Below are 27446 nucleotides of genomic sequence, written 5' to 3'. Positions count from 1 at the left end.
TGTTGTTTTTTGTTTTGTTTTTTTAGAAAAGATGTTTAATTTTGCTGGTATTTCAGAGACAATGTGGTGAATAGTAACAAGGTTGCGTATGTATCAAGGCTGACAAGATGGGAATGATATCTAAAACATCTAATTGATCATGAAAGCAAGGGCAGAACGTAAACTTTCACACGCGACTCTGGTGTGCCCCTTGTATTGCTAGGATTTGGATGGATAAATATAAAGACTTCAAAATTCTGAATGTAATAGGTGTTTTGTTAGGAAAATAATTACTACTAATAATCTATTTAAAAGTAATGTTGCCTAAGAAAGGCTAATTAAAATCGTTTGTTTCTTGCTCAACAACTCCATCATTTTTAGTCACTATTCGAAGTCCCAGAATTAGTGCAACTACTAGAAGTGTTAATATCTAGATTTCACTTCCCCTTCAAGCCCCTGACGTAACCAGCTGTTAGCTGGTTTTTTTCAGACTTTGCACAAAGTATTCGCTTACTATTAATTTGAGTTGAGTTTCTGTTTGCATTTTTTTTTCTCGTTGAAAGAAAGAAAACTTTCTAAAGCGCCGACATTTGGCACACCAGACGCAGCGGTCACACTCGCCAAACTCACTCTGGAGACATAGTAAAAGGTGGAGGAAAACACAGCCATGTTGGGGAGAGAACAGCAGGTTGAGAGTGGGAGATACGCTTCGTCACCGTGGTAACAGATCACCCCCCCCCCAAGTAAGACAAGAAGAGACCAGGTGCTTCGGGTTCTGCCGAGCAGCCTCAAGAGGCTTCCTGCGGCGTCTCCATGTGATCCGGGAAGAGCGAGGAGGGTGAAGCTGGATAGACGAAAGGGCCGACTGGTTCAGGTTCACTTTAGGATGATGTGGTAGCCGTCATTTGAGTCGTCTGCAACAACAACAAAAGTCACGGCAAAGAAAGGAAAAAAAATGTCACTCAATTGAGAAAATGTTGACAGATCAATTGAACAAATACCTTTCATCGTGTCCAGAACAAAACAAACTTCATCCTGGAAGTTTTGAATCATCTAAGACGTAGAAGAAGAGAGAACATTTTTCAAAATGCAAACGGGAAGGCAAATTACTCACAGCAAGTGCACCAATGCATGCAGGCAGATGACAAAGGAAAATAATGAATGCAAATGCTTCCAAATGCATTCGGCGCCACCTTCATCAACCATCATTCAGGATTTTGAATGAGCGCCGACAGAAAAAAAAAAAATCAGTAGACTTCTAGTGGCGATCCAACCTTCAAATCTTCATGTCAAAATATGGAACCCTCCTGATTTTGATTGCATGAAGCATATGGTGGCAAAGGTAGCCAAAGAATAAATGTGTTCATGTTTGTGGTAACCCAAACAGCAATTCTTAAAGCGCACACATTATGGAAAATACTTTTTGATTGTGAGCGTTTTTAATTTACATAAGAAGCACTACAACACAGCGTTTGTCCGCCCATGACTCGGAAGATTCCGAGGAAACAATAATTTAGAATATCTGACACATGATGGATGAATGTCAAAATTCGGGCGCTCACCTCATCACTGACTAGCACGTGGATGCCAGTAGGACCCTGTTTAAAGATCTGGTTGATCTGTCGGGGTGAAATGTTGAAGAGCTGAGCGATCTTCTCTGTCAGCTCGGTAGCAGTCAGCTCCTCCAGGTAGATTGCATGATATACTGCAAGCGGGAAAGACAAACTGCGTCCGTCAATAATTCTGAACATTAAGGGAGGGATGTTAGTTCAAAACTAAGCAGCTCGATTATTTGGGGAATTGTCGGAATATCAGTCCATTCATTATCTGTACCGCTTGTCCTCACAAGGGTTGCAGGGGGTGCTGGAGCCTATCCCAGCTCTCTTCGGGCAGTAGGCGGGGGACACCCTGAACTGGTTGCCAGCCAATCGCAGGGCACACAGAGACGAACAACCATCCGTGCTCACACTCATACTTAGGGGAAATTTAGAGTGTTCAATCGGCCTGCCATGCATGTTTTTGGAATGTGGGAGGAAACCGGAGTAAACACACAAAGGTATTTTAGGAAAACAAAAATATTGTGGAAATAAATGCTCTCTTCGTTACAGGACTGTCTGATGTAAGAAAAAAACTGGATAATCATAGAAAATAATCATTAATCACTTTTCATTTGCAACCTGGGAAAAAAATCCAGAAATTTCCATCTAAACACGTCACATTCTTACTGTACTTTCTTTTTTACAAGGGAAAACTGTGGGGGTTCGGGTTAGGGGGCCTGCCAAGCTTTTTCCCTTTTCCCTAGGTTCCGGCTGTTTTCCGCCAGGCACGCCTCCGACCGGAGAGGGCGTCGGCTCCTGCGCACCTGCTGCCCATCATCAGCAATCACCGCGGGGGTTTAAAGCTCAGCGCTGCCAGGAGCCAGACGCCGGATTATTCCGTTACCTACTTCGGTACCCGGTCCACGTCGACGTTCGCCTCGTGCACGTCCGCGCCTTTGTTATGAAACCCGAGTTAACCATTGTCTTTCCTCGCTCTCCCTCCAGCCGCCCAGCGCCAGCCCGAGCCCGATCCTCCGCCGCCAGCCGCCGAGCCCCGGAGCGTCGATCGCACCTCGTACGCCCGTACGCCGCCTGCCTGCCCTTCTCCGCCTCCGCCGGCTCGCCGCCGCCTTCGCCTCCACGCCGCTCTCCGCGCCCGCGTTCCTCCCGCCACAGCGCCGGTGCACACTCAGCGCGCCGTCTCCGCTGCACCTCCGCGAGCGCACATCTCGCCACCCCAGCGAGCACCCCGGCGCTGACTCGCCGCTCCTCCACCTGTCCTCCTGCCCTGCTCCCGGCACCCGTTCCTCTCCCCCCGAACCCTTCAATAAATCCTCCTCAACCATCCTCGCTTGCTCTTGGGTCCAGTTTTCCTTTATCACGGTTCCCTGAACCGTTACAGAATAATCCGGCCCCAATGGACCCAGCGAGCTCGGATTCCCTCCAAGAGGCCCTCTCCCACCAAGGCAGACAGCTGGGAAGACACGAGAGGATGATGCAGGAGTTCATGGACTCCGTCCAGGCTCTCCACCACCAACTCGCACTCCTTTCGAAGCAGGTCAGCTCTCTTCCCTCTGCTTCCGGCCTCCCGGAGGGCACCTCCCCGGTCCCTTCTCCCCCTCCTCCGCCCGCCGTGTTCTCTTCGAGCGGCAGGGAACCCCATGTCCCCACTCCCGAGCCGTTTTCCGGTGATCTGGGCTCTTGTAGCCAGTTCATATTGAGCACCTCGTTGGTGTTCGATCTCCAACCCCAAAGTTACCCGACCGATCGAGCTCGCATCGCCTACATGGTGAACCTGCTCCGCGGCCGCGCCGCGAAATGGGCCACCGCTTTGTGGGAGGCATCGGCCCCGGCGATGGCCTCCTACTCCCACTTCTGCCAAGAGTTGCGGCGGGTATTCGACCATCCCGTCAAGGGGCGCGAGGCCACCCGCCGATTGCTCGCACTCCGGCAGGGTTCCCGCTCCGCCGCCGACTTTTCGGTGGAGTTCCGCATTCTCGCCCACGAGTGCGGGTGGAACGAGCCCGCCCTTCGGGGAGTGTTCCTCAACGGGCTGATGGACCAGCTCAAGGATGAGCTGGCCGTTCGGGATGAGACCGCCTCTCTCGAAGACCTCATTGCCCTGGCTATTAAGGTAGACAACCGGTTGCGGGAGCGGCAGTCCGAGCGGACGCGTAGGTCGCCCCGTCCGGCGGCACGCGCTCCCGCACCTCCCGTCGACTTCCCTCCGCGACTACCGGTTACGCCTCCCGTCGGACAGGAGGAGCCCATGCAGCTGGGGAGAACCCGCCTGGATCCTCAGGAACGCCAGAGGCGCCTCTCGAGCCACCTATGCCTCTATTGTGGCAACCCCGGTCACTACATCGCCGCTTGCCACGTGAAGCCAAAAGAGGGGGCTCGCCGCTGATCAGGAGTCCCGCGGCGAGCCATAACGTGTCAGCTACGGGCTCCTCTTCACGCATGTCCATCCCAGCCCGCCTCCTCTGGCAGACCCAATCCCTCTCGGTCGCCGTACTGGTGGACTCCGGAGCGGATGGGAACTTCCTGGACCTGGCTCTGGCTCGCCGGCTGGGTGTCCCCCTGGAGCCTCTCCCTTCCCCACGGCGCGTGGTGGCTCTGGATGGACGCCTCATCTCCCAGGTCTTCCATCAAACGGGACCCCTAACCCTTATTGTTTCCGGTAACCACCGGGAGACCATCCAGCTCCTCCTAATCCACTCGCCACAAGTCCCCCTGGTCCTGGGTTTCCCGTGGCTCCAGCTACACAACCCCGCGATAGACTGGAGGAGATGTGCAATCACCGGGTGGAGCGAGCTTTGCCACTCACAGTGCCTTCTGTCCGCCGACCCCGCTCCCCGATCGGTTCCTCGCTCCCCGGCTCCACCCGACCTGGCGTCCGTCCCCACGGACTACCATGACCTGGCCCAGGTTTTTTGCAAAGACCTCGCCCGCACCCTTCCTCCCCATCGGCCCTATGACTGCGCCATAGACCTCTTTCCCGGAGCTCCGCTGCCCAGCTCCCGGCTGTACAACATCTCCCGTCCCGAGAAGGAGGCCCTCGAGACCTACATCCGCGACTCCCTGGCGGCCGGTCTGATTCGGCCCTCTTCCTCGCCCCTGGGAGCGGGTTTCTTTTTTGTCAAGAAGAAAGACTCCTCCCTTCGCCCTTGCATTGATTTCAAGGCTCTCAACGGCATCACAGTCAAAAATAAGACCTCTCTGCCCCTCATAGACCCCTCGTTCGAGCCCCTCTGCGAAGCCCAGGTCTTCTCCAAGCTCGATCTCCGGAACGCCTACCATTTGGTCCGCATCCGCGAGGGCGATGAATGGAAGACGGCCTTCAATACCCCCCTTGGACATTTTGAGTATCTCGTCATGCCCTTCGGCCTCACCAACGCCCCCGCCGTTTTTCAAGCTCTCATGACCGACATTCTCCGGGATATGCTCAACCGTTTCGTCTTTATTTACCTGGATGACATCCTCATCTTCTCCCGATCCCTCGAGGACCACCGCCGCCACGTCCGATCAGTCCTCCAGCGCCTGCTGGAAAACCGCCTGTTCGTGAAACCGGAGAAATGCGAGTTCCACGTCCCATCGATCCATTTCCTGGGCTACGTCATCGCCCAGGGTCAACTCCAGCCGGATCCCGCCAAGATCCAGGCGGTGGTGGAGTGGCCTACTCCCACTAATCGCAAGGAACTCCAACGCTTCCTGGGGTTCGCTAATTTCTACCGTCGATTCATCCGCAATTACAGCAAGGTTGCTAGTCCTCTCACGGCCCTCACCTCCACCCTCACCCCCTTTCAGTGGACTTCGGGAGCGGCTCAAGCTTTCGGGCATCTAAAGGAAGCCTTCACCAGCGCTCCGGTCCTCAGACACCCCGATCCCGCACTCCAGTTCGTGGTGGAGGTGGATGCTTCCGACACGGGGGCGGGAGCGGTGCTCTCCCAGCGGGACCCCGACACCCAGAAGACTCATCCATGCGCCTTCTTCTCCCGACGCCTGTCCCCCGTCGAGAAGAACTATGACGTCGGCAATCGGGAGTTGCTGGCAGTCGTCTGGGCTCTCCAGGAGTGGCGGCACTGGCTGGAGGGCACCGCCGTCCCCTTCCTCGTCTGGACCGACCACAAAAATCTGGCCTACCTGCAGTCAGCCAAGCGGATGAACCCCCGTCAAGCCCGTTGGCACCTCTTCTTGAGCCGATTCAACTTCACCCTTTCCTTCCGTCCCGGGTCGAACAACGGCAAGGCGGACGCCCTCTCCCGGATGTTCGCTCCGCCTGCCAGTCCAGAGACCACACAGACCATTCTCCCGTCCTCCTGTCTCCTGGGGGCGGCCTCCTGGGAGATCGAGCGCACGGTTCGCGAGGCGCAGAAAACCCAACCCGATCCCCGACCTGACCCCTCGGACCTCCTCTTCGTCCCCGATGCCGCACGCTCCCAGGTCCTCCAGTGGGGGCACTCCTCCTCGCTCACCTGCCACCCTGGCGTCACGCGCACCCTTCGCTTCCTCCAAGCGCACTTCTGGTGGCCCAGTATGACAAAAGACACGCGAGAATTCGTGCTGGCCTGCTCGGTTTGCGCCCGCGGAAAGGCCTCACACTCGGCTCCGGCCGGTCTTCTCCACCCTCTGCCTATCCCGAGCCGCCCCTGGTCCCACATCGCTGTGGACTTCGTCACGGGTCTTCCTTCGTCCAAAGGACACACAGTTATCCTCACCATTATCGACCGCTTCTCCAAGAGCGTCCACTTCGTTCCCCTTCCCAAGCTACCCACCGCCTTGGAGACAGCCACACTCCTGACCCAGCACGTTTTCCGGCTCCATGGCCTCCCGCAAGACATCGTCTCCGACCGGGGCCCCCAGTTCTCTTCCCAGGTCTGGAGGGAGTTCTGTAAGGCAGTGGGCGCCACTGCCAGCCTTTCCTCCGGTTACCACCCGCAGACCAACGGGCAGACCGAGCGGGCCAATCAACACCTGGAGGCAGCGCTGCGGTGCGTGGTGGCCCGGAACCCCGAGACATGGAGCGAGGCTCTCGCATGGATCGAGTACGCCCACAACTCCCTCTCCTGCGCCTCGACAGGTATGTCGCCGTTCATGGCCTGTCTTGGCTACCAACCTCCCCTTTTTGCGGAGCAGGAGCGTGCAGTGGCGGTTCCCTCGGTGGAGGAACACATCAGTCGGGCCAAGGCCGTCTGGGCAGAGGTCAAGGCCTCCCTCACCCGCTCGGCGCAACGCAACAAGCGCCTGGCGGACCGTCGTCGAACCCCAGCTCCCGACTACCAGCCCGGTCAGCAGGTCTGGCTCTCGACCCGCGACCTTCCCCTCCAGACCGATTCACGTAAGCTGTCTCCGCGCTACATTGGTCCCTTTCCCATCACCAAGATCATTAACCCCTGTTCTGTCAGACTAAAGCTCCCCGATTCCCTCAAGATCCACCCCACCTTCCACGTTTCTCTCCTCAAGCCGGTCTCTTCCAGCGTCCTAAGCCCTCCGACCATCTCCCCTCCACCCCCCCTGATGATCGACGACCACCCAGCCTTCACGGTCTCCAAAGTGTTGGACGTTAGACGTCGGGGGAGGGGGTTTCAGTTCCTCGTGGACTGGGAGGGTTACGGTCCGGAGGAACGTTCTTGGATCTCCCGCAAGCTCTTCATTGACGACTCCCCGATCCGGGAGTTTTACGCCACACACCCGGACAAACCAGGAAGGACGCCAGGAGGCGTCCGTTGAGGGGGGGGTACTGTGGGGGTTCGGGTTAGGGGGCCTGCCAAGCTTTTTCCCTTTTCCCTAGGTTCCGGCTGTTTTCCGCCAGGCACGCCTCCGACCGGAGAGGGCGTCGGCTCCTGCGCACCTGCTGCCCATCATCAGCAATCACCGCGGGGGTTTAAAGCTCAGCGCTGCCAGGAGCCAGACGCCGGATTATTCCGTTACCTACTTCGGTACCCGGTCCACGTCGACGTTCGCCTCGTGCACGTCCGCGCCTTTGTTATGAAACCCGAGTTAACCATTGTCTTTCCTCGCTCTCCCTCCAGCCGCCCAGCGCCAGCCCGAGCCCGATCCTCCGCCGCCAGCCGCCGAGCCCCGGAGCGTCGATCGCACCTCGTACGCCCGTACGCCGCCTGCCTGCCCTTCTCCGCCTCCGCCGGCTCGCCGCCGCCTTCGCCTCCACGCCGCTCTCCGCGCCCGCGTTCCTCCCGCCACAGCGCCGGTGCACACTCAGCGCGCCGTCTCCGCTGCACCTCCGCGAGCGCACATCTCGCCACCCCAGCGAGCACCCCGGCGCTGACTCGCCGCTCCTCCACCTGTCCTCCTGCCCTGCTCCCGGCACCCGTTCCTCTCCCCCCGAACCCTTCAATAAATCCTCCTCAACCATCCTCGCTTGCTCTTGGGTCCAGTTTTCCTTTATCACGGTTCCCTGAACCGTTACAAAAACAAGGCAATGTGCACTGACTAAAGAAAGTGTTGTTTGCGGCATCTCCGTTCTCATGTTTGGTCTGCTGATCGCGTGCCTGCGGCGACTCCTGGCACACGTAGATGGTTAACCTCGGACGGACCACCCTGTCCGCAACACATACAGCAGTACAATTAAAAGGCGCGGTTTCTGTTACTCCCGTTCTCCGCTGACCAATCGCACGTGTCTAGCTGTACTCACCGTCCTTTTAGCGCATTGAATAGTCGTATGCCGTCTGCTGGGCCACAGATCTGGATGACATCCTCCCTGGTGAGCTTCAACAGGTCTGCTCCTGGTAATGACAAATCAAAACTTAACAATCATAGGAGAACCCAAACATGTCCATGCAGGTTTGGTAAAAAACAGGTTTTACATACAACATAATTCTTGCTGCACTCTGTAGCAGAATTTTTACCTGAGAAGTTGGTGAAGAGCCGAGAGAAGGGTGAGAAGCGGTTTCGGAGAAGCCACTGTTGTGCATCTTGTGGTGTCGCCGCAGGTAACAAATTCTTAAGAGGAAAACAAAGTCTCATTAGTGGCCTTGTTGGATACGCACTTGAAAACGGCAACAACAGAACTTGTTTTAAAGTACATGCAGCATGTTTTTGCATCAAAGTGTTCATTACAACAACTGTGCGAAACACGCGAATGAACTCCATCTTGACAAATGACGTGATGGTTACATTGCGCTACGTGTGTCACAGGGCTGATCTGATTCACGCAATGGAAAACAATCACGTCACATGTGAAAAAACAAGTGACCGGGGATCATCATTCGGAATGATTACAATTGGAATCCCATTAACGTCTCCATGGAAAGAGAAGTATAACCGTGCCTAATTTAAGGATTTAACAACGGCACATTTTTAGACTGGCAATGCGATAACGTCACTTGAACTCACGTCAGCTACTTGAACAACAGGCTCAGGCTGGTGATTTGGCGATCCGTTTCTAAAAAGGATGAAAAATGGAATGACTGTGTTAGGAAATAAAAAGCCTGAGATGGCGCCAAGAACACTTTCTTACCCTTCTGCAACTGGGAAGCTGTTCTGTGTGCTGTTGAAGCCCGGCGATGGGGAGTTGTTGACGTACGTGACCTCGGGCCAAGGGGAACACTGTCAAGAGTCCAAAGGTTCTGTTAATGCATCAAGTGGGCCTGTTGTGCATTGAGGTGCCAAGGCTGCTGGTCCGACAGAACAAGGAAGGTTCAGGAGGCGTTTAGGGGGTGTTCACATACTTGATGATCAGAAATGGGTTTACGAGGGAATTATTTGAATATATTAGCTGGCTTTAGGAAATAGCTGGCTTGGAGCAAGAGTTGAGTACACAGAGCAATCATTTTGGCAACAACAATACTCCCATTACATTTGATAAGGACACATTTCTGCACCGCTCTAAATAAAACTTTGATTTATTTTCATGAACTTTAAAGCAAGGTTATTAATACACTAACCTCTGTGAGGATTGTAGTTTCATACGTGGGCTGATATTTCTCCTTCTCTTGTGGTGCCCTCTTCTCCATCTTTTCCCTGTCGGTCTTCTGCTTTCTGTCAGCACCTTTAGGCTGAACGAGGTGACATGTGACTGCACATCCACACACACCAGCAAGCGTGTGAGTTTGGACTTGTCAGGGGTTTCGGCATTCCGCTCATCACCTTGAAAACTTTGACCTGGCAGGAGGCGGAATGGAGGTGCTCGGTGTACTCGCTGCTCTCGTTCTCTTTGAACGTGTCGATCTGGATGCGGAAGGGAACCCCTTTTTCCCCGCCGTGTTTACGCATGGTAAATTCTGTGCTGATGCAGTGAACCTAGCATTGTTGAAAAGCATACAGACGATGCAGAAAGGAGACACATAAGCGTGACAAATTGTTACACTTGTAAAACTATTTTACTAATTTCAACTGAATATTTTGGGCAAAGGTGCGCAACCACAACAAGAAGAGGAAGTCAATCAGAACGAGCATGCTACCTGGATAAAAACGGAGGTTCGTTTTGACGGTTCCCAGAGGAACTCCACAGTGTTAAGTTGAGTAGGGTTAGCCCGTGGGTCGATAATGCCGACCGACATTGGGATATCTGCAACAGATCAATGCACAACAGGCTTTGAACAAAAGAAGTTGTTGTTGCAAATATTGGGTGGTCGTTTAAAAAGAACAGCGAGTGGTAAAAATGGATTATATCAATGTCCTGATTTTGTGACACTGGCTCCAAGCTTTTCTTAACTGTTTCAAATTGTTATCAACGTATAAGATGATTTGTTTCAATAACACTGCTTCCATTCAATATACGAGAGCAGTATGGAACAACAAAAGTCATCGACACTTCTAAGGCACTCACCCAGGTCCAGGATGCGATCACCGGGCCTGTTCCAGCGCCAGCCCTCGAGCTGCTGGTGCTCCGTGTATTGAAGTCGGCGGTCGTGAAACACCACGCGAATGATGCTCTGTGTATGACACACATTTGCACATTACTTATTATTACATATTATATTATTATTTGCAAAAGATTTGTTTTAATGTTGCTGAAAGGGTGGGCACATAAGGACAATCCTGAGGGAAAGGAATTAATTTATCATGGGAATTTTCATTTGTGTAGATCGCAATTACATTTTTTATTCATGTCGATTTACAATCCGATGATATTCTATTTGATCAATTTTGAAGGGAACTGTGTGACCAGCGTCATGTAGTTTAAAACGAGGCAACTGTTGTTTTCACACTAGCAGTCCTAGGCCTAAAAAAAAAAAAGACATAAAAAAACAGACCTTGACTGCAGTTAGGTTATCATGAGAAAGTGCTGGAGCCTCAGTCTGTACTGTAACCACAGGACTCAGATTACAAAGTCATCACATGATTTAGACTAGAGAATGTGGAAAATAAAAAAATAAAGCCACAATTCCCTCATTATAATCTATCTGATGTCTGCTTGAATTTTTCTTTTCATTTCTATCGTATTGCCAGCATGTTTAGGCAAAAAAAAAATTGTGATAAACAATTTGAACACTCTTTTTTCTGCTGCCAGCGATTATGCTTTTTTTTTTTTGTTTTAGGACATGTCACCAAGGCAATATAAGTTTAGCGATAGCAAAGATACATGGATAATATTCCATATGATCATCAACATTCTTGGCAATCCATTATTAAAGATGATATTGAAGCCTTGCTCAATGGACATCCATGGCAAAAATAATACACACAAACACAAAATATTTTTTTATACAGGTACCCAATTTACACACCTTAACCATTTTACCAGAGATTTCCGGAAGTTCACCAATTTTCCGATTATCAAGCATGATAATTTCATAGGACTGCCCTGTAATGACAAGTTCACAGAGAATAACACATGGTTAGCATAGAAAAACACCACACTTTATGATCTTAACTAATACAACGGAACATCAACGTTGGGAACTATCCACTTCCAAATTGCTCTAATTTGAAATTATTACCAAAGATTATGTAACAGGAATTCAATTGTTTCAGAGTAAATCTAAAATCAAGTATGATTTTATGTTGCTGATGATTTGTTGTTTCTTATTGTATTAACATGCATAGTTTGGGTTTTGGAGAGCTTTGACATGTTGTTGCCTATTAATAAACACAATAAAAGCCACAAATAAACGTATTCTACAGTCTTTGAAAATTCTCTTTGAAGGAAAAGCCACAATGACAGTACTGACAAGTTATTTCAAACAGTAAACAGTCTACTTTCAACAAAAACTCATCGCACCATACCCTCTCAAATTGAGCTGTACTCCACAGAATCGTAATCCCACTGAATCGAACCAAACCAAATTGTCCCACATGTTGTCAGTCACAAGAAGTCAATCACACACTGAATTATCACGTCACAAACGAGAGTCACCATTTTAAAATGTATTAACTATAAAGTCTGGTATCCACGTGCTGACCTTGATTGAGGTAGGTGAGTGTTTCATCATGCAGTTTAACAGCTGGCGAGGTAGCAGCACACAGAACATACTGGAAGGGAAGGATCTTGTCAGTGTCCGGAGGCAAGTTGGACTCCTCTTGTTTGAAAATGGGGAGGGCAAGTACGTCGCTAAAGGTTAGATAAACACAGAACAACTGTTAGGACATTTACAGAAGTGCAATGGATGTAAGTGTAATTTTTTTATTCCCTACTGGACGTTCCCTGCTGCAGTTCATTAATCATAATCAAAGCAACGCTAGCAAATATCGAAGTATCCATGCTGACTCGCACTTCTCTTCTCAACAGAGCAATTTACAGTGCAAACAGTAGATTGTGAAGCAGAACAGCTTGACAATGGAACAGAGGGGAGAATATGTCTCTGTTATAAAGGCAAGACCAAGCAGCTTTATTTACGATGTACAGTGCATTTTAGGCAGAAGTTGCTTCACATCATTAAAAATACAACATTAAACAGCATTTACAAAGTGTCACACATTTTGAAAACAAGGCAAAAAATAGATATAAAGTATCTCACTAAAATTAACAAAAGAAATTTTTTTTTAAGGACTGCAGTTGTCATTTTTTTTTGTTCCAGTACCGAATCACAAGTAGGCATGCAAGGGTCAGTCACAGACTATAAATTGTAAAGGCTTGTAAGGCCCTGAACAAACTTTTTTTTTTACTAGGAGCACAATGGACCCTAACCTAAGATTATAGGAGCACAATTAGATTTAGGGGCACACACTGTAAATTTACCTTCAAATTATTGATTCATTTCACTCTTTTTCACCATATTACTGAAACAGTAGCTGATGTGTGGAGCAGATGTTTGTCAACAACAACAACAACAAAAATTAATTAATTTAATTATTTAAAAAAGAAATTAGCAAATTTCCTGGCTGCACTGGTAGTAGGTTGAAATTATAGTTGCACTGTCTAGAATTTAATGGGCAGAATGTAATCATTTAAGGGCTGGTTTTGTTACACAACTGGGCAACTGCTAACAAAGTACAATCTGCAAATGGCCCCCAGCGCTGAAATTTTTGCAAGATCGTGTGATATGTCCTAGCATTTCTCTGTGCCATTGCAACTCCATTCACTGGCAAGCCAGTTGTGGATGGTAGGAAACAGATCACCATTAGTTGCAGAACCACGTGTATGTTACAACGCAACTTCATGTTTAGATCAGTTCAGTTACGTTGCTCAGTGTATGGATGGCTTTAAGGACACGTCCCTTGGCAAGCTCCGATTCCCAAGGTAAAAATGCAAATTGGTGACATCCGAAGCAGAGTCAAACGCATTACTGTGACTTCATAATAACAGCTTTAGTATCAGTGTCCTGTTGCGTTAAAACAGCTTCAGTACCTCATGCTGTATGCCCCAGCACCGAGCTCCTGACCGATGCCCGACAGGCTGGCATCAAAGTCCTGGACCAGTCCCGACTCAATCACTTCGTCGGAGAGAGGCAACTTCAGAGCCCAAGCCATGATGATTGCGTGCAGATCTCAATGGGGTTCGGTTCTGATAGTACCCTCAATCAAGTTTCAACCTTCGATGAAGAAAACTAAAGTTAAGCTTCTTCATGACTGTAACAAGTTGTTTTTCTAAAAGACAAGAATAGGAAATAATGGCGAGCAAGTTCTAACGGTAATTCAGTATTAGCGGTGCTGTGAACTTTAACGGAACTGTAAAACAATACATTACGCAACACTGTTATCTATCTACATTACAAAGTATTTTAATTTGACCAGTTTGTGCTCTGCACAGTTTACCTTACGGCGAAGCGGAGCGCAGCTGCTTGCTAATAGTGCGAGGTTTTCATGCCATCATGCCGTGTGCCGTCGCTCCAGTACTAAAATAAACATGTCGAGCTAGACACGCTAAACAGCTAGCCACTGACATCCGAAAAATTAGCGCGTCGTGGCTACTGTACGTGAGTCTTCACGACAACATATTACAATTCCCAACACGCATATTTTTAACCGAAAGTGAACCAAAAAATAACGTAAAATGTCGAACTATATGTTCCTTTTGTTTATTTATTTCGCTTAGGAGCTGTCGTAATTTCCGCATATGGCTCTTCTTCGTGTATTATTTATTAAGTACAATGCTGCCCCCTACCGTCGAAGAAACATTTTCTAAACAATTTCGGACAGGAAGGCTCTTGTGTGGAGTTGGCATGTCTTAAACGTGTTTGCGTAGGTTGACCTAAAACATGCATGCTTAGTTCACTGAAGGCTCGACATTTTCCATAGGGATGAATATGGGTATGAATGATTGTTTACCTATGTGTATTTTTAATAAACATATAATTTATCTTAATAGAATTACCAATTTACAATATTTCTATTCATCGTCATTTCTCTACCAAATTGGTTAATCACGATGTATATTATTTTTTAAATTAATTTATCTCATTCAACATTTGAGCAATAGTTATTGTAAATAACATAAATTCGTAAACAAAACCGTTTTATATAGACATTTAACATAATTAATTTTAAATAAAATTGAGAATTAACTCACATTGTGCTACAATTAAATATTTACATTACATTACATCAAACAATTCCCTGTTTTAACCACATCTACAAAAGGCTAAAAAACAAAACAAACGTGGCCCTTGAGCAAAAATTTATTCTACACCAGTTCTAGTCTGCATCTATCCCAATAAATGCATTTTGCCATTGTGAGTATCAATCGGTCTAAACATGAACATGCATAACCACAAAACAACAATCATTAATTAGTAAAGACAGTTTATTTACATTTTACAAAAAAAACATTTTTTTCCTCACTTTTGAGGAGGCATTAATTTACAGTCAAGAAGTTATAGATACCATATTTCTCTAATTCAGATTTTTTAATATATAACTTAGTATAATGTTATTTAACAATATTTCACCTCAAAAAGCAAAGAGCAAGCATAACCAAACTGACTTGTTGTCTAATAGATGCATGATTGCCTTCTCAGAATAGCAAAGAACTAGTTACTTATTGTATGGCATCATGGTTTAACCATCTACAAGTAACCTAAGACGATTCACATTTAATTTGCATAAGAGTAACTGCTCTGTGTTAGGAGTGTTGCTACATTTCAATATCGAAACACTGTAAAATTCAGAAACTCATAAAGCCCACCAACATGGTTGTAATTTTTGCGGTACAAAACAATTTGTAACATTTTTTTACCTCCTCAGGCGTCAATAAAGTGCAAAGAATCCTTGACAATTAACAAAATGGTTAAACATAATTGCCAGTTAGTACGGGAGGGTCCTACAGCACATGCAACACACTCAATTCATTGCACATACTGTAACTCATATGTAATTCCATCAAATCTATTCAAACAAGACCCATTAAACGTCTCTAAAATGTTACTGTTTTTTCCCCGCCAAGTTAAATTGTGAATTATTTTTCATAAAACGAAGAACTTATCTGACTTGAGACGAAGAACAAGGTCTGTTATCACTTAAAAAAAGACAGAGGATGCACAAAAACAGCAATACATCGGGACGAAATCATACAGGTTAATGACAAACACAAAGTTTGCATATGCAAAAGCCTAAAATTAACTCGGACTTGTACCAACTTCAAACATCAACAACTAGTATGAAAGTATATATATATTAAAAAAAAATCAACACAGTTGACTTCAGCTTTTATGATTATCAAGAAACACCAAACAGATGATTGTCCCTGACCAGTTGCAGGATTTTGTGGCTGCATCGACAAGCAGCAAATGGAATCGACCGTTATGGCAATACACTTGATACAGTGGAACCTCTGAAACCACTCCGATTTGAAGCAATTTTGCCCATGCCAGGGTCAAACTGTCACCTTCAAAATACATCTTTAATAACCGTATTGGCACTTTTCAAAGGAGCCTTTTAACATTCTTAACTGTCATACAAGTGTAAAAATAAGTTTGTCAGTGTAAAACAACAGTCCTACTTTTGACACCAAATGATGTCATGCATGGTGGCGAGAGTGAAGTCCTATTGCAAAATTATTACAACAGGCCAAAGAAAAAGCAAAACACTCAAGAGTTTTTTTTTTAAACAAGCTGAACAGAGGTCCTGCAATGTCGTGTCATATTCAAACTTTGACATTTTGCGCGGATTTTGGAGGTATTTCTCCTGAAAGGAAAAATGGTATGTTCCACATAAGAGGTTCCACTGTACTCAACTATGAAGAATAATTCCACTTAACAAATTGATGTTATCAATAATAGGAGGACCATGCACACATACACTCCGCCTTAGAACCCAAGGACTCACTTTAGCACTGTACTTGCACAGAGTCTTCAATTATGTGTAACTTCATGTTCTTGTATTTACAGCAAAATCAGCAGCATTCCATTTTCTACTGAACCTGGAAAATGTTAATCTTGCTCGTGTTTTTCAGCGTCTGTCGCCGGTTGCAGAACCAAACCCGCACCACCTCTCGGTCGTAGTTTAGCTCCTTTGCAATTTCCGTGATCTCCTGGCCCGTCGGCAGCGAGTTCTTCTCGAAGTAAGAGTTGAGGGCTTCGATTGCTTGAGGCGTGAAACTGGTGCGCCGCTTGCGTTTCTTTGACGGTTCTCCACCCACGAATTCCATCAGGTTCTGCTGGCCCTTCTGGTTCCAGTGCTCGGCTTCGGCAAGCCATTTCTCCAACACCGGCTTCAATTTCTGGGCGCTCTTCGGCGTGATGTCCAGCTTTTCAAACCTGTAGCGGAAAGACTTTTCATTTAACACGTGATTTTTTTTTTTAGGACCTCTGAGCATTGGATCATGAAAGTTATTTTGTTTGTGTAAAAAAAAAAAAAATACTAATGACACAAATGATACTCTATGACAGTGAATAGTATAATTTTCTGGTTAGAGCAGGCGTGGGCAGACTAAATCTCTTAAGTATGTCATCAATAATTGGTGGGACGAACAATCACGTTGATTACACGACACTTTAAGTTGCATCGAATACAAAACATAAATTTAACGGAGCAGAACAAAGCTTGCCGTAAAAGTACATCTAACGGTGCAAACAAGACTGTTGTAAAGATTTACGAGGTTGGTGAATAACTTCGAGGGAATTGAATTAATTGTTCCCTCTCAATGGAAATGTGTTAAATGCCCTTTCCTGTTTGCATAAAAGATGACAAAAACGTATAATTCACCTGCATATGGCGGACTGGCTGTAGGCCGGGCCCTCTGTGGCAGTCAGGGCCTGTCCCACTTGAGTCTGCGTCAGTCCCAACGAGAGCCGCCGGATTTTGAAATTCTTGGCAAACTCTCGGATTTCTTCCAGATTGATGCCCTCCTCACTGCTGGCGGCCTGATGAGGCTCTGCCAGAGGGAGAGGAATATATATGGTTCATAAAACTGGAGTGGAGTTAATCTGTGTTTGCATCAGAGGAGCAGATGTACATACTGCTGACAAGCTGGCCCACTTTTGCCATATCACCAAAGGTGATGGGGAGCGACGATGATGGCGAGGTGGTGCTCTTGAGTACCGACAGCTGTGGGGCTATGACAACTGGCAACTGGGAGGCAGCTGTTGCCGGCACCTGCAAGGGATCACGTACAAACAGAACCAGTCAAAGATGCTAAATACGTAAGATGGCATCGTGTGTACCTGGGCGGCTGGTTTGGTGGGTGTGGATGGGACGGCAGCTTTGGGAAGAACAGCAGCAGAAGCTGTGACCGCGGCGGCCCCGTTCCCGACCGCAGCAAAAATTTGGCCCTGGGTGTTCAGGAGCAACTGCGGGGTGACCGTCTGGACCTGCAGACCCTGGAGGGGGAGGGTCGGAGTGGCAGCGCCCCCAGCCAGCGAGGCTGGGTTTACCAACAAAGGAAGCGTTCCTATCACCTGGGAACAGTGTAAAAAAAAAAAAAAAAAGGCAGAATAGGCGGGAAATAAGCAAACCACTTCTGATTAGCGATGATTAGAAACTGTCAAAATTGGATTTTGAATGATGGTACAAGACTGAAAACGGATTTTTAAGGGCACTACCAGTCACAGAGATTATACCATATAGAGGCATGTCAAGCCACTTAAAAAAAAAAAAGATACCTTTCAATAAAGCACATTGTCATCGATGACGGCAATGCATCCCACCGACATTTTCTTATTCATTTAATCAATCCTTTGACAGAAAATGCAATTATTTCAAGAAGGACATCACGTAATGGAGCTTCATTCAAGTCCGGGAGTCGGACTTTACTCTTCATTTTCGGAAAAATTAATTAAAGCACCATGAACACAAAGAGACTTGACCGGCAATTTGCGGACACAAAGTCAAGACGCCTTATCCATTACGGCAGACTGTGCGGCACATAATTGCCAGAGTGTTTGTCAAAATCTCCAATGATACATCTGACTCGGTATCCACCTCCACCACCCGGACTATTACGCTCCTTAAATATATTAACGAAACTAATTCATGACATGAGTGATAATTAATATCTGTCTTACATAAATCAATCAACTTTTTCATTTTAGTGAAATTAAAGACACGCAACAACAAATGAACTCAGATTCTCGGACCCTCAAACGTTTCATCCAAAGTCAGACATATCTATGAGGCCGCTCGGTCAAGTCACAACTGACAGTTTGCCAAGTTTGTGTCAGTGGTCAAACTGATTGCAGGACACATATGTGCTTGTGAATAAGAAAATGTGACAATACAGTCGGCCATTAGTACTGGGACCAAGACGACATACCGTGCTTGAGGATGAGAAAAGAGGGCTTAGTATTCGTCATTGTGGCCACAACACACTTTTCTTTTCCAGAATGAGGGTGCATGCTAACTGAGCTCAGTACCATCCTACCTGCCCCCGTGTCTTTGTTTAGAAGTCAGGGTTGGTCACGTCTTCAAGGTGTTAAAAGGGCTTCAAGTCGTCGTATTACTTGACATTGGTAGTAGCAATTTGATACATGATATGGTTTTGCAACAACATCAAGGCCAAAAACACATCATTCACCTAAAATCAGTTATTCTTAACGCTAAACCTTTTTTCTTTCTTAGCAATAATAACAGCTTATCATCATCATGTGGTATTTAGGGACCAGACATTATATGTAAGCTTTCATTCCAAGAGGACATAAAATGAACTTAACTTTTGAATTGCTTGTATTAAGATACCGTGGTCGGATCTCCGGAATGACTGGCCAGCCATCAAGGGTGACATTAAATAAACAAGTAAATCTCTTCTTTTCGGCCCATTTCTGATAACGTGCATGTGAGAGCGCCATTCTGCAATTGTAATTTACATAATATATGCCACCCGCACTAAGTTTTTCTGCTCAAGATTAGACACCTCGTCTCTTAGATCGGCCATTGTCAAGCGATGGTTGAAGTCCAGCGACAGACTATAAGAGAAAACAAAATTCATTTCCTAATAACACAGAGGGCCAAATTCACTCAAGTATTGCGTCCCTTTTGCACTCAGAAAGCACACACAACAGGACGTAAAGATGGAGGAAATTGTGCGTGCAAATTAAGTGCAATTGACATTGCACAGTTCATTATTTGTTAATTAGGTCCAGCGGAGTATGATCTTCCAAAGTACATACTCGAGAACGTACTTCCTAATAACGCTAATCTCCTTTGTATTTGGAACGGCCTGTGTACTATTATGAACTTCTCCCCTGGCTCTGACATATTTCCATAAGATAATAAAAGGGGGAAAAATTCTAGACTGAGTTCTCTCTTTCGCTGTCATACAAGTATTAGTCATTTTGATAGTAGCACAAAATCCATCTTGGGATATTTTTCCAGCCAAGTCTGCACAAGTCACCAACCGAGACTTATTTTTAAGATGTTTGAAGATTTAGGTTTGGACCAACCTGCCCCTGTGTGGTTGTCAGGATCTGGCTGGTGATGCCTGCCATGTTGGACATGGCATTGGTGATAATGGGACTGGAGGTGAGGGAACTAAGAAACTGGGTCTGCGCTCCAAGCGATGCAGCGTTGATCTGAGCAGAAGAAAAATAATGTCCTTCACGAACAACTGAAGAGTAAAGGAATGTGCAATAGTGAGATCTCAGTTTCGACTTCCTTACAAGTGCGGGATTGATAGCGAGTCCTGCTGTCTGCAGAGCAGCCACCGATATGTTGGACTGAGCAGCCACGGTTGCTGCTGGTGCGGCTTGAGCCACTGCCTCTTGAGCAGCAGAGATGATGGCGGCTGGTGTCGACGGAGATGTCAAGCCACTGCAAGGTTGCTGAAAGGCTGTCTGCACCGGCTGTATGGAACCTACTGGAGGCTGGAACACTGCCTGCGTGCTGGTTTGTAGCGGAGGCTGAACTGAATTTAGAACCGTTGCAGCTGAGGGGAAAATGATCAAGAGCGAGGTCAGCCAAAATGATAATCACCATTATTTTGGTCAATATTTTAATCATGGTTATTACCATTATTCATTATCTCATTTACTGCCATTGACGGCTAAATACGTCAAAAATCTTTTTTTTTTTTTTTTTTTACTTGGCTGGTAGTTAATGAGTTAAGTTAAGTAAAACACACACTATTACTTTCCAATGAACAATAAGTAAACACTTTTCAGGGCAAAATCATATTTTAAAATTAATTGATTATCATTTTAGAATAAATGATCATTTAGAATTACCTGAAAATGTTAAATTTACTAATGGCTAAAACTGAATAAATATGCCATTATCTTAACGCTGGCAAACAAAATCTTGATTAAAATTTGATTAGCGTAATCGTGCAGCCCTACCAAGAGCACGATGTTTAAGCGTAAATCAGCTGAACATGAGATTACTCTACAGGGGCTCCCGGGTTTAATGGCAGTCCGACATTTGTTTCAAGGGTCGAAACTAATTTGTGCGGCGCATAGATCGACACGAGGCCCGCCGCCCACGTTATCAAAGCATGATAGTTTAATGGCTAATATAATATAAGAATCATAAAATAAGTTTTGACCTACATGCACCGATCAAGACTCAATTGGCAGCATTATGCTTGTCGACCGTCACCATGATCATTACCTTGAAGGCCGGCAAAGGGCAGTTTAAGGAGGTTTGCCGGCTGTGTGGCGGCGGCGGCAAGTCCAGATAGAGTGGCCACGTTAGTAGTGGGCAGGGTGAGAACAGCCAGACCCCCTTGGCCCCCGATGGAGCCCGCCATACTGATGGGGATGAGCAGAGGCTGGCCCAGGGAGCCGGTCTGGGCCAACATGCCAGTCATCAGAGTGGCCAAATTTTCTTGGGACAGAACCTGCGTGGTTAAATCACACATTAATTCAGTACACACAAAACAATTGGCTGAGTTGTATTTACTTATATCTTTAGACAATTAGTTCAACAAATCTTGTGAAATGCAAGAAAGACAATTTTGACAGAAGTAAAACATCAAATATTTTGTTGAATTGCCCAACTTAAAATGTTATCAAAGTGTGTCGTCTTGAAATTTTCACCCAACTTTTTTATAGAGTGGAAAATGGATGGATGCATAATATTCTATTTGATTACATGTTAATATTTAATTAAATGTTAATAGCTTGTGAAGCGCGTGCAATTTGATTCCTTTCATGTTTGTATTAACAAGCTCATTTTACATCGATTACATGTTAATAATTTTGTCGCCCATGTGAAAGAAAACCAATTAAGTGATTATATGTTATTACATTGTATGTTAATTATGATACACGTTGCTCATTAACTGATTTTTGATAACGTTGTTGTGTGGAATTTGACAAACTTTATGTTTGCATCAATGATGTGTCACATCAATTATTCTAACGATCAACTTGCTCGTAATTTGTTGACCATGTTCAAAAAGTGATCCAAATATGTGCCAATAACTAACTGCATGCTAAAAACCAATTGATTGTTAATCATGTGGAATTTGATTCATCTAACTATTCATCTTACATGATGTTGACTTGAACATGAACATGAACATGAACACCTAAAGCCATACCTGCGGACAACCTTGCACGGGGACGGGCTGCGGCAAGGATACACTGATGGGCACCGTCGGAATGAGGGTTTGCACGGCGTCGGTTGGCGCCGCTTCTGATGTCACTTGCCCTTTGCCAGCTACTGCAGGAGCACAGCGGGTGAGGCGACCAGGCTGGCGCATTTCGTTCACATGCAAATTGAAAATCAAAAGGTGTGGCTTCAGCTTACCAACTCCCCCGGTGTTCTGGGGTGCAACATGGAGGTCCCGTGGGCCGCTAGCCTCAGGTTGGGCCCCTCCCTCCTCTGTTTTGCCCTCACTCCTCTTCCCTTCAGGTATCGATGAAGAAATAGACGCATCAACCTCGACCTCGAGCACACGTATCGTCTCATGGCCAGACATCACGATGACCTGAAGGCAAAGGGATGGTCAAGTAACAAACAGAAGACTGACTCACGTTTTATTCTGGTCTATTGATCATTTGTAATTCTGCGATGGACAAACTACAAAACTCAATCACAGTTAGTACCCATGTGAGGCCATTATGCTGCATTCAAGACAAAGTAGGAAAATATCACACTTGGAGCTAACGAGGCCTAACCTGAAAAGATTCCAGTTGAAGATGAATAATTGATGACGGAGAAAGCAGCGCAACTGTGGAAAATATCTCAGCTGCCGTACAATTCGGAGTTTGAGAAATTTGGGGGAGGAAAGACGCCACATAAATCTCACCGTCATTATAAAACTGAAAATGCAACACTTATTTAAAGGCGTGACTTTATAGCAATTTTAATTATGCCCATCACCGGTTTATGAATATGTAAAACTCCAGGGGTCGAACCTTGGTGCATTCATCTGATGCTGTATAACTGAACTTAAAACAACACTATTCCGTCTCAATTTGCAAAATTAGATTTGGTACAATATGGACTGGGTTTACTTGTATATGAAAAGTCTCATCCAGACTAACCCAGTAATTTGATTTGAAAGAAATGCAAATATGAAAGGTTGTGATGCGAGGTGACTGAAGACCAAGATGCAGATAGCGAGAGAGCAAGAGAGACAGAGACAAACACAGAGAGAGAGAGAGAGAGAGAGAGAGAGAGAGAATGAGAAAGGGAGAGACAGAGAAAGAAAGAAAAGAGGATGCATACCTGGTTGCCACTGGCAGGGAATTTCAAATGGCGGGGTTTAAATGGCTGAAAAAAGACTTCTGCGCTCAGACAGTGAACAGCTGAAGGAGGACAAAGAAGCCGAGCATGTTAAAATACAAATGAGGGGAGCATGAGTACAGCAACATAAACAAACAAACAAACAATGGTAAGCATCAGCCAACAAGCAGCTCAAGCAGTGCTTTCTTTCAAACATCCCTTGGCACGCCAGTAAAGAGCAATGCTTCCCACCACACACAACAGCCCGTTTTTAGACCATGAAAAAAAGCAAAGTGCTGCCGGGGCGAAATTTATCATACATAAAGCATACAAAGTAGAACAGGGAGTCAACAACGATGCAATGTTGTTTTTACACATTTTTGCAAGCTTCAAAGCGGACTCTCGAAACTTTTTGTTTCAAGAAAAATAATGACAGGTGTAAGTAAGAACCACTGGCATGTATTATGCACCGAAAATTGTGATTAGGAATTCTACACCCCTAACGAAGTTTACACACTAACGATAATCAGGCTAAATTTGAGCATTTCCCACCCTGTTGATCAAAGTCAGCAAAGACCTGATTGTTGGATGTTTCTAAATGATTTGTCCTGTAGTGTGGTGTGTTCAAAATGATTTCCCCACCCCCCATCAGCTCATAAAACGGACCAACAATTGTAAATGTTGAACTTTTTCAACAATGACAATCGGAAATCTTTACGCGGGTGGTAAACAGCCACTGACTCCGTGGTGTGAGACAGAACAATAGCAAATTAGGAAGCAACCTGAAGCTTGTGCTGTTGGGCGATACAAATAGAGGAGAAAATGGTTGTGTTGGTTATTTGCATAAAGTGTCTCATTTGGTTGAACGATATATCGTTTTGGGACCAAAATTGCGATCTCAGACAACACAATTTGGAGGTCGTCAAAGCTGCGTTTTTTTTTAAGAGCACTTGTGCCCCACGCTGATGAAGCAAGTCACACTAACCAACTCTCGTACTGATTAAAAAAAAAAAAAAAAGCGTCACGCTGTCACCCTTTGTCCCGGAAGTAATTTATTTTGCGGCTGTTTGGATGTTAGGCGCCAAGCTAACTAGCGCCAAGCTTGATTTGTACAATATGCAAGCCCGTGGACAGCAGCAGCAACGAGTTGCGTGATGTGGATCATCATGTGTGTCACCATGGAGGAGGCACATAAAGTACCTCACTAACAAGTAGCGTTTTATCCGAGGGGGTGAACAAGAAGTCGCAAACCGTGCTAATCGCTAAAGTGAAATACAAAGTCAGAAAAGGCCCAAAATAAGGTGTACAGTCGACTTATAACAGAAGTCTGACTAAAACCACGTCAGGGCGGAGATCCAGCATCTAAGAACAGAAATTTTGTATTTCAATCAATACGTATGTAGACGTAAAATAAGTTGACGGCAACTTAGCAATTTAGCAGACGCTCTCGGACGGAAACGGATGATGTCATCATGATGAAGTGGTTCGATGTCAAACATATATAAAATATTTATAATCACATCAATATTTACATTATTTTGTACCAGAGTTTTGAGCTCTACACAATAATAGGTCTCATTTATTTTTATAGAACATGTAGATTAGTAGAAATGCAAAACATTTTGCCGTTTAAAAAAATGCATTTTCATATACACAATGACCCATAAATACAATATTATACTAAGTAGTTTTAAAAACTTGAGAAAAAAATGCCCCCTCACAAAACCTCTTTTAGTGTCCTTGCATTATTAGAGTAAAACATTTGATTGTTTTTAATGGAATTTTCTGTCATGTTTGTAAATTTTACTTTACATTGTGAAGAAAATCACAGATCAAATCAAAATCGCAATATCCGGCAAAAAATAAATAAAATAAACGCAACATAATTTTTTTCCTAAAATCGTTCCGCCCTAATATTTTGTTTCTACCTCTCCCATAACTTGTTTTACTACTATTCTTTCTTGTAGATCGATTTATTTGTGATATATGGGTGTCACGTTCAATGGCAGTGCCACTCGCAAATGCACATCGAAGAAATTACCCTGGTGGAATTTTGTTCTGAGTTTTCTATGTAAATTTGAACTGTCTGCAGAAGTAGAAGGCGTTCTTTGCAAAGAAAGTTACCTGCTCGTTGACAGCAAGCGGGACATCTCTGACACGAAGGTCCTGGGACTTCATGGCTTGGCAACCCCCTCTATCCTCCTGGGCTGCAAATAAACAGTCAAATTTGTCTCTTTGAATATACTCACTTTAATGGAAACGTTTAGTATTCTTGGCTATTTATGGGGCAGACTATTTAGAGGGGCCTATAAACAGGCCCCACTGTGTTGCACTTGGCTGCAGAGAAGATGGGGGCTGGAGAACTTCCACTGATGTAAGGCATGAGGCGAATGCAAAAAATGAACGCCAAAAATAAAATCAGTGTGATAGTTGTGCAGTTAAGACATGCGGATGTGCCAAAAGTTTAGCGGGTGTTAATGGTCTCGTCGCTCCATGCAACCCCCCCCGCCTCACCCCCCGCCTCCCATTTCGAACCAATAAAAGTCTACTCGGTCACTTTAGGACATCACCACCAGACTACCATATTCACCGTTATGAATTGGTGTCTTTTTGTCATAAATATATAAATTATGCTAATTGCGAACATTGCATATTAACCCAAACTCATTTCCAGTCGCAGTTTGACTGCTGCGCGCGAACGAGGCGACTCGAGTCGTGCTTTTTATGAGTATTTTTTTTTTCTTTTGTCATTTTTAAACGGCCAACTTACCGGTTCTAAAAGGTCCTTGTCACAGTTTGGTTCAGTCGCAGCTAATTAAAAATGCATCTCAGCTCCCAGACAGGCGCAGTGGCTGCACACACAAAAGCCATTTGCATTGATAAGAAGGAGGGCTGCAATGTTTTGGGGGATCTGGCCTCTCGTCTCGCCTCGCCGCGATGCCAACACTTGGGCTCATCCCCCCCACCCTCCAAAAAAAGACTCCAGGCGCCTCACAAGCTCCCATGTGAGGCACAAAGTCGGTGGAAATCGCCAGAAATGTGCCCTTTTCGCCACTACGTCATGAACATAATTTATGCAAGAAAAAAAACCTTGCATTGAAAATGTCTGCCGCGAGTTGAGAGGCGCCGTAGCGCTCTTAAAGGGCCAGCGCACCAAATGTGGGACAGACGACGGCGCTTACGGGAGTTGCATAATTTGAACGCAAACTCATCTACCTATGCTATTCTTGTTTAACTTTTGTTTCAGGTACGTATGAATACTTCGGATTTGATGGTTGCTTTGCTGTATTTATCTCAACAGAGGTGATGCAATAAAATAATGCAGGCGATCAACAACGGTACGTGTGGGTGTGTGTCAATAATAATATATTAGACGTGTAAAATATAATTTTTCTTTTATTATTGAACGGGACAGTCAGTACAGTGGTTGCTCCTGCATCACGGTTGTGATGTTAGGTTTGACTCTTGGCTCTGGCCTACTTGTGGCGTTTGCATGCTCTCTCTGCTTGCATGGATGTTCCTTTTCCTACATGTTAGCAGGGCCAATTCTAGGGTACTAGATTGTATCGGGGTCCTTCGGTGGCCTGCGGGCCTTCTGATGATGTCACCCTTTAGTCACGTATTTCTGAAATATATTTATTTGCTTTTGTGTTTTTTTTACCCTTGGCTTTTTTATTTGCATATTCTGGTTTACTAAATACTTCCTGTGTGGAGTTTGCATGTTCTCCCCGTGCCTGCGTAGGTTTCCTCTGGGTACTCCGGTTTCCTCCCACATTCCAAAAACATCCATGGCTGGTTGATTGGAAACTCTAAATTGCCTCTAGGTATGAGTGTGAGCACGACTGGTTGTTCGTCTATGTGTGCCCTGCGATTGGCTGGCAACCAGTTCAGTGTGTACATCGCCTACTGCCCAAAGATAGCTGGGGTAGGCTCCTGCACCCCCACGACCCTTGTGAAAAGAAGCGGTACAGATGATGGATGGATGGTTTAATAAACAAAAAAATAAATGCATTAATGCAACATTGGCGAAGCAGCTCCTACGTCCTTTGCCCCAAGACGAAGCCGCTGCCCTTCTTGTGAGACAAAAGCAGCGGAACCTTTGCTCATCAGTGATTTGATTTCCAAAAAATGTCATACATGTGATCAGAAGGATCCGCAAGTACTCTCCATAGTATCCACTCTTGATGGAAATTAAATTGGGGTTGGTTTATCTGTACACATATCTTCACCATGTTGAGAATCCTGGAAAGAAACTCTAATTGAAACCTGTTTTGTTTTATTCTTCTTAAATGAATGTTTTTCTTTTGAGGTTAAAAAGTTCCTTGTCACTGCAACTTCACCCCTTTTAGTTTATGCAGACCTGTTATATATAAACTCTAAAGACAAACTCTGTGTATCAGGCTTCTCTGTGGTTTATTGCTCAATGCAGAGCCTTGACCCATCATTGTCAATTGTATTCTCGAGTGGGATGGCCTTCTTTGTTCACCA

General features: G+C 45.7%; 2 protein-coding genes and 1 long non-coding RNA gene across 4 annotated transcripts; 1 reads left to right on the top strand and 2 right to left on the bottom strand.

Annotated features, from left to right (window-relative positions):
• Window positions 1-5: 5 nt before the first annotated feature.
• tfcp2 (transcription factor CP2) lies at window positions 6-13988 on the bottom strand. 2 transcript variants are annotated; one of them, XM_088290906.1, is made up of 16 exons: window positions 13674-13988; window positions 13267-13450; window positions 11882-12030; window positions 11207-11283; window positions 10306-10411; window positions 9938-10044; window positions 9624-9776; window positions 9422-9532; window positions 8995-9083; window positions 8871-8919; window positions 8384-8477; window positions 8170-8260; window positions 7969-8075; window positions 1542-1684; window positions 981-1032; window positions 6-893 (listed from the first exon to the last, which is right to left on the bottom strand). In XM_088290906.1, the coding sequence occupies exons 2-16, from the start codon at window positions 13386-13388 to the stop codon at window positions 856-858; spliced, it is 1488 nt and encodes a 495-aa protein (XP_088147032.1). In that variant the 5' UTR covers window positions 13389-13450; window positions 13674-13988; the 3' UTR covers window positions 6-855. The 2 variants fall into 2 exon arrangements, with proteins under 2 accessions (XP_088147032.1, XP_088147034.1); XM_088290908.1 differs by lacking the exons at window positions 6-893; window positions 981-1032; window positions 1542-1684 and adding an exon at window positions 1694-2231 and having other exon boundaries at window positions 7951-8075.
• On the top strand, window positions 7283-7891 carry LOC148339956 (uncharacterized). The gene is made up of 2 exons (XR_015842533.1): window positions 7283-7456; window positions 7550-7891. It is a non-coding gene; the product is annotated as an uncharacterized LOC148339956 (long non-coding RNA).
• A 654-nt stretch (window positions 13989-14642) lies between the features above and the next one.
• pou6f1 (POU class 6 homeobox 1) lies at window positions 14643-26106 on the bottom strand. The gene is given in 13 exon segments (XM_088289665.1): window positions 14643-16612; window positions 17061-17229; window positions 17315-17450; window positions 17519-17752; window positions 19733-19861; window positions 19949-20214; window positions 20895-21123; window positions 21829-21950; window positions 22038-22218; window positions 22962-23004; window positions 23006-23041; window positions 25083-25165; window positions 25729-26106. Coding segments are annotated over 12 exon segments (1917 nt in total). The 5' UTR covers window positions 25109-25165; window positions 25729-26106; the 3' UTR covers window positions 14643-16266.
• Window positions 26107-27446: the final 1340 nt, after the last annotated feature.

Source organism: Idiotropiscis lumnitzeri, chromosome 3 (genome assembly GCF_059441095.1).
Source record: "Idiotropiscis lumnitzeri isolate Australia: NSW breed Sydney's pygmy pipehorse chromosome 3, RoL_Ilum_1.0, whole genome shotgun sequence".
NCBI lineage: Eukaryota > Metazoa > Chordata > Actinopteri > Syngnathiformes > Syngnathidae > Idiotropiscis > Idiotropiscis lumnitzeri.
This window is presented reverse-complemented; position numbering and strand designations above follow the sequence as displayed.